The 6,193-nt window shown below is 42.8% G+C and overlaps 1 protein-coding gene across 1 annotated transcript; it reads left to right on the top strand.

The window, feature by feature from the left end:
- Positions 1–3,905: 3,905 nt before the first annotated feature.
- On the top strand, positions 3,906–5,907 carry LOC310998626 (barrier-to-autointegration factor B-like). Its single transcript, XM_083988769.1, has 2 exons — positions 3,906–4,047; positions 5,723–5,907. Exons 1-2 carry the CDS (start codon positions 3,922–3,924, stop codon positions 5,867–5,869), a joined length of 273 nt encoding a protein of 90 aa, XP_083844895.1. The 5' UTR covers positions 3,906–3,921; the 3' UTR covers positions 5,870–5,907.
- The last annotated feature ends 286 nt before the right edge of the window (positions 5,908–6,193 follow it).

Genomic DNA, 6,193 nt, shown 5'->3' with positions numbered 1-6,193 from the left:
CATAAAAAAAACACATTTTTATGAGTTTAAAATAGAAACCAGATATTTTATATATGCAGCTACTACAAAATATTAAAGACAGAAAAGCTCTAAAAACCTCAGAATATTATAAATGATTACAATGATTTAATAATACCTATAATATATAATATTAATACCCCTTTCTATGTATATATGTATATAGTTTTAGTTTATTGTATGTATGTATGTAGCCTATATATAAAGATCAGTATTGATCATTGATTGATCAGGTTTTAGGGTTGTTATTCTTAGTGCAGCAGGTTATTTCCCATGATGCACCTGGGCAGCGTGTTTCAGTTTCCTTCATGTTGAAACTTTTCCTCAGAGATTTTTCACAATGTTCCAGTTTATTATTGTGATTTTTAATTTACACAGAACCTCTGTGACCACGAGGGGGCGTGGTTACCACGGTTACCACGGTTACCACGTGACAAAGAGTCTGGAGCAAAGGAAGAGGTCTCACTCTGACAGAAAAACAAGAACATTTTAAATTTGGCTAAATATTCTGTTATAATTCAACTAATAATGTTTATTAATATGAAGCTTTTAGATGTCAGACTGTAATGAACTGATCTTCACTTTCACGTCACATTTTCACCACAATACTGTTGTTGAGTTTACAACAACCTGCAGTTTCTGTTGTTCATGAGGATAAAATAATAATAAGTCCACCGTGACCAGTTGTTTTTTTTCCCCAATATTTATGAATGCAGCTTAGGTTTCAGTTACTTGCCTATTGGCCCGACCACATGCCACTCAAAAACAGTCAGCCAATCAGAGGAGAGGTTCTCATTCTCTCTTCTGATTGGCCAAATGACCTGTGGCTGCTAGAGCTCCAGAAAGGGGCAACAGAAAGGGGCAGTAGAAACCATATTAAGCAGATCACAGCTACTCAAAACCAATGATACATCTTGTTAGGGAAATAAACCCAGAGAAAAGTGCACAGCATGGGCCTTTAAAGTGATGAACATATGAAGTAATCAATAAAATATCTATGTTTTTTAATTTCTAAAATCGGCCATTCGCTCGAATCAATACTTTCATTGGTTTATTGGTGATTAAACTGTGTTTTTTGCATTTAAAAAAAAAAAAAAAAAAACTTCAGCCGAGTGAATTCCCACCGAGTGAATCATCTTCATTTCAAACCACCTTTCCCCTCTCTGCGTGCTGACGTCACGCTGGGAGCGTCAGCGTCAGCTACATCTGTCTCGTGTTTCCGGGTTTCACAATAAAACAAAACTCCTCCTGGCACCAAAGTTTCCTCCTGCGGCTCCTCGTGCCTCCGTCTAGTCCAGGTGAGTCCGCGTGCGTCCAGGTGAGTCCGGTCCGCCGCGTGCGTCCGGACCGGTGACGTCACCCGGTTCTGGTCCGGTTCGGTTACGTGTTGGACTTTTAACTGTTTCATGTCTGTGACGTCCGAACCTGCTCGAGCCTCGTCCAGCAGCACGTGAGTCCCGGTCCAGACCCGGTCCAGACCCGGTTCGATTCCGGCAGCAGCTGGTTCTGGTTCTGGACTGGTTCTGGACTGGACTGGACCTGGTACTGGTCCTAACCGGTCTGAGTGGCTGTCAGAGTTGAGTTGAGCAGGTTCGACTGAATCGACTGGATCAGAGGAAACTGAACCTGAGACCGGAAACACGCGGGTCTCTGTTTAAAGCTCCTTCAAAATAAGAGCCGCCTCATCATGCATGACTGTTAACACACGATCACAGTGGTAGTGTTCAACTGCGTTGTCAGGGAAACGAGTGTGCACGTGTGTGTTTCTCAGTAAAAATTGAGTGAAGAGGGTGACGTCATCAGTTACCCCCCCCCCCCAGCTGTCAATCAGACTGTGACAGATTTAACAGGGTTTTTTCCGCAAGGTCTTAAAAAGTCTAAAATTTGAAAACCAAAATTTAGGGCTTAAAATAAAACGTCTTAAAGGGATAGTTCAACATTTTGTCAAATTGGCCCATTGCCATAATCCCTATAGTCATAGCAGTAGGTTCGTTACCTTTAATTGTCGGTGCAAGCTGTTTTTAGAACGGCGGAGCAGAGACGTGAGCTGCTCAGAGCTACGCTACGGAGGCTCATTATGGGATTTTTCAGCAAGCAGTTTCTGAATTTGCCTCGAAGTCAAAAATCATTTCTGAAAAAAAAAAAACTCAGAATTTCTGACTTTTAACTCAAAATCTTAAAAAAAACCCTCCATTGTTGGCCCTAATGCTCTTCCGTAGTTAAAGCAGAAGTGAGTGATGTATTTGTGTTAATATAAGTCTTAAATAGTTGTATCTTCCGACAGCAATCACTTACATAGAGTGTTTGGACTGAAACACGGGTCTGTCAGTCACTCTGCTCTGCTCTGAGCCGAAGAGAAAACATTTATCGTATCCTACAGTTTTTATCCAATGAGGAGAGAGAACGGCATGCAGGGCTGTGTGTGCAGCCAAGGAACGCCGTGAATGTGGTGACGTAGCGACGAGGACTGTTATGGTGCGTTCAAGGAAACTCGTGTTTTTCCGACCTGTGAAGTCGTACCAGTTCGATCTGGTACGAGTTCACCGGTCGGAAGTTACGAGTGGCCGTTATAGTGACTTTCACCGGTAAAACAGGTCGGAAAAACACGAGTGGGTTGCCTGGAACGCTACAAAGTCGTAAGTTGTGACTTGAAGCTGTAATTTACGATTTCAAAAGCCTGCCTGGAACGCAGCATTAGCGAAAACGACCGGATCGCTTACTTCTGCTTTAACACAGTAAAACACTGATCCAGTGTAAAATGTTTCACCGCGTTCTAGAGCTCCAACTAATGATTATTTTCATTAATTAGACAGATTAATCTGTTGATTATTTAAACCATTAATCCGTTAGTTGTTTGGTCAATAAAATGTTAAAACATGAATCAGTGTTTCTCAAACCACCAGACGACATCGTCCTCAAATGTCTTGTTTTGTCCACAAACCAAAGAGAGACTCAGTTTATTGTCATAAAGGAACAAAGAAACCAGAAATATTCACATTGAAGAAGCTGCAATCAGAGAATCTGGAGCTTTTTTTCTTAAAAAACTACTGAAACTGATTATTAGATTATCAGAATAGTTGATGATTAATTTAATAATCGATTATTGTTCAGTTAATCGATTATTGTTGCAGCTCTACCGTGTTACCTTCACTGAGGTCAGGAGTTCTCAGTTCTGGTCCGGTCCTGTTTTACAGATGAACATTGTTCATCAGTGAGATGTTTAGTTTCTAGAAACACCGGGTGTGTTTGAGGAGCTGAACTCCGTCGGGAGGTTTCAGAAGACGTTGTGAAACCTTCTGTGTTTGTGTTGGAGAACTGGACTTTCAGGTTCTTCCAGAGACCGACTGGTGCTTCAGGTTCCTCCCTCAGCTGCAGCTCTGAGATGGAACATCTGATGTTTGTGGAGCTGTGTTAAGGTGGAAACACTACAGAGTTAAGGTGGAACTACTACAGAGTTAAGGTGGAAATACTACAGAGTTAAGGTGGAAACACTACAGAGTTAAGGTGGAACTACTACAGAGTTAAGGTGGAAATACTACAGAGTTAAGGTGGAAACACTACAGAGTTAAGGTGGAACTACTACAGAGTTAAGGTGGAACTGCTACAGAGTTAAGGTGGAAAAACTACAGAGTTAAGGTGGAAACACTACAGAGTTAAGGTGGAACTACTACAGAGCTCCTCTCTCAAAGCAAATATTCACATTTCCTTTTCATTCGTGATCCTCCATTAACTGGTTGAACATGTGCAAGAAGATAAAACATTGACCTAAATGTCTCATGTGGAGCTCTGGGTTTCGTTACTTTGAAAATGTCAATAACCAGATTGTGAGGACAAAGCAGAGGTGTTTTACTGTGGAGACGTCTCACTCTGTTCACTTTTCTCCTCCTCCTCCTTTTAGAAACGATGTCGACCACGTCTCAGAAGCACCGGGACTTCGTGGGGGAGCCGATGGGGGACAAGAAGGTGTCGGCTCTGTCCGGGATCGGGGACGTGTTGGGGAAGAAGCTGGAGGAGCAGGGCTTCGACAAGGTGACCACACACACACACACACACACACACACACACACAGAACCAGAGTGTGAAGAGGTTGAACCTTCCTCCTAAATGTTTAATATTTTATAAAACGTATAACATAAAGCAGCAGGAACTGTGTCAGAAACAGAATAAAGGAAGTTTCATTTAAGATTATACATTTAACTTTCCTCTGGGAAATGTTGATAGGACCATCTCTGTCAACATGGGAATCAAACCCACGATCTTCAGGTCAAGACAGAACTCTTTCACTGAGCTCTGATACTGAGGAGCTGTAACCACTTAAAGTTAAGGGAGCAGAGACAGACGTGGCCGCACTCAGAGGCTGATAATTAAAATTCTGTAAGTCTCTCTGGTATTTTGAGCACATTGTCCGAGACAGGACAAGTTTGTCTACAAATTTGGAAAAAAATCATGTGTGTAGAGTGTAAACTGTGGCCGGGCCGAGTGTGGAAAGAGAAAAGTTTCAGACGATTTCAGACAACTTCTCCCACTCTAACCGATGATGTCACGCGCTCCGACACAAACATTCCGTCCAATACACACCCATTATAATCTCATAATTTCTCCAAAAATTATCATGGTCATTGATCAGGGATTGATCAAAAACTATATGACCTATCAAAACGTGGAGTAATACACCAATACACAAGACTTGTGTCTACTGTTTAAAGTTTAAATGGAGTCTCTAGGTGAAAGTATGCCTGAGCAGTAGACGTTTGTTAAACTCCAATGATTGGTCTTTTTCGGTCTTTTTTTTCTCCACCAGTCCCATTGACTTCAATGCAAAATTTTGTGCAATTTTTCGCAATTTACGTCGCAAAAAATATGTATTCTGTTGAGAAAAGACATAGCACAGCGATGCCGAAACCGCACGTTTTTATGAAGCTGAAAGGAACACTTCACTTTGTTGATGGGGGGGATTATTTCCTCGATTCTGATTGGCTGCGGGGTGTCCATTAAAAAGTGATAATGGACACCCATAAAGATGTTCCGGTCAAATAGCCTGATTACGTTCTAAATATTACTGCGCTGGCTCAAACGCTTGTTGGTAACCACGGCAACGGACACTCGGACCATAACAACTTTTTTTCAGCGCATCACGGCACTGGAGTCTGTAAACACACAAGCGGTAAGAAGTGCACTGGACCTCTGAAATAATACTTTGTGTCACGTAACATTGAAGCCGTCACCTCACCTCCCTTCACTGATCAACCATCAGGCTGTAGCAGAGTCGCTATGGCAACACGCTGCGGTCACAGCGGGTCCCTCTTTTTTTTCTTTTATCGCCGACGAGAGTTAATAAATAGTCCACTCGGCTCAGCCGCTTAAAGACGTATGATTTTAACAGTAAAAACAACATTAAATCATAAGTGAATTATTTAATATGTATTTATCTCGTTAGTGACCATGGTATAAGCGGGATAATGCCCTTTGAGGTGTCTGATTATCAGAAATTAATGGACTTCGCGTCGGACGGTTCACGCCTCCGCGTCGTCCATTAATTTCTGATAATGGACACCTCGTTGGGCATTATCCCTTACATGAAAAACGTACTTTTGAACGGAATAATCGATTTTCGTGAATAGATAACAGGAGAACTTACACAATGTACCTTTAAAATGTTTGTTTACATCTCTCTTACGTATGTGTGTGTGTGTGTGTGTGTCAGGCCTACGTGGTGCTGGGTCAGTTCCTGCTCTTGAAGAAGGACACTGAGATGTTCACCGAGTGGCTCAAAGACGCCAGCGGAGCAAACTCCCGCCAGGCCTCGTCCTGCGCTCAGTGTCTGAAGGAGTGGTGCGACGCCTTCCTCTGAGCCCAAAGACCCCCCCTCATCTGCCCCCCCCCCCCCCCCCCCCTCTCATCTGGCCCCTTCATCTTCCTCTCCTGCTCGTTCACTTCCTGCTCCGGTCTGCGGATGACATCACAGCTCGTTACTGTCTCTGCTGCTGCTGCGTGTTGCCAAACCCCCCGACCCAGCCAGCCCCCCCTCAGCTGTTTGTTTGTTTATTTGTGTGTTTGTTTACCTGTTGGAGGATGTTTACACAAATAAAAGCTCGTGTCTCAACTGTTTGTCTGTTTGTTTGACGTGAATCTTCAGATAATAAGCAGGGTTCTTACGGGTCCTTAAAAAGTCTTA

This window comes from Trachurus trachurus, assembly GCF_905171665.1.
Source record: "Trachurus trachurus genome assembly, chromosome: 15".
Taxonomy (NCBI): Eukaryota; Metazoa; Chordata; class Actinopteri; order Carangiformes; family Carangidae; genus Trachurus; species Trachurus trachurus.
This window is presented reverse-complemented; position numbering and strand designations above follow the sequence as displayed.

What these genes read in the sequence shown, in the direction of transcription:
- LOC310998626 (XM_083988769.1), top strand. Translation starts at nt 3,922, where the DNA reads ATGTCGACCACGTCTCAGAAGCACCGGGACTTCGTGGGGGAGCCGATG. An exon ending in AGGAGCAGGGCTTCGACAAG is followed by an intron (nt 4,048 to 5,722) that starts GTGACCACACAC and finishes TGTGTGTGTCAG; the next exon opens with GCCTACGTGGTGCTGGGTCA.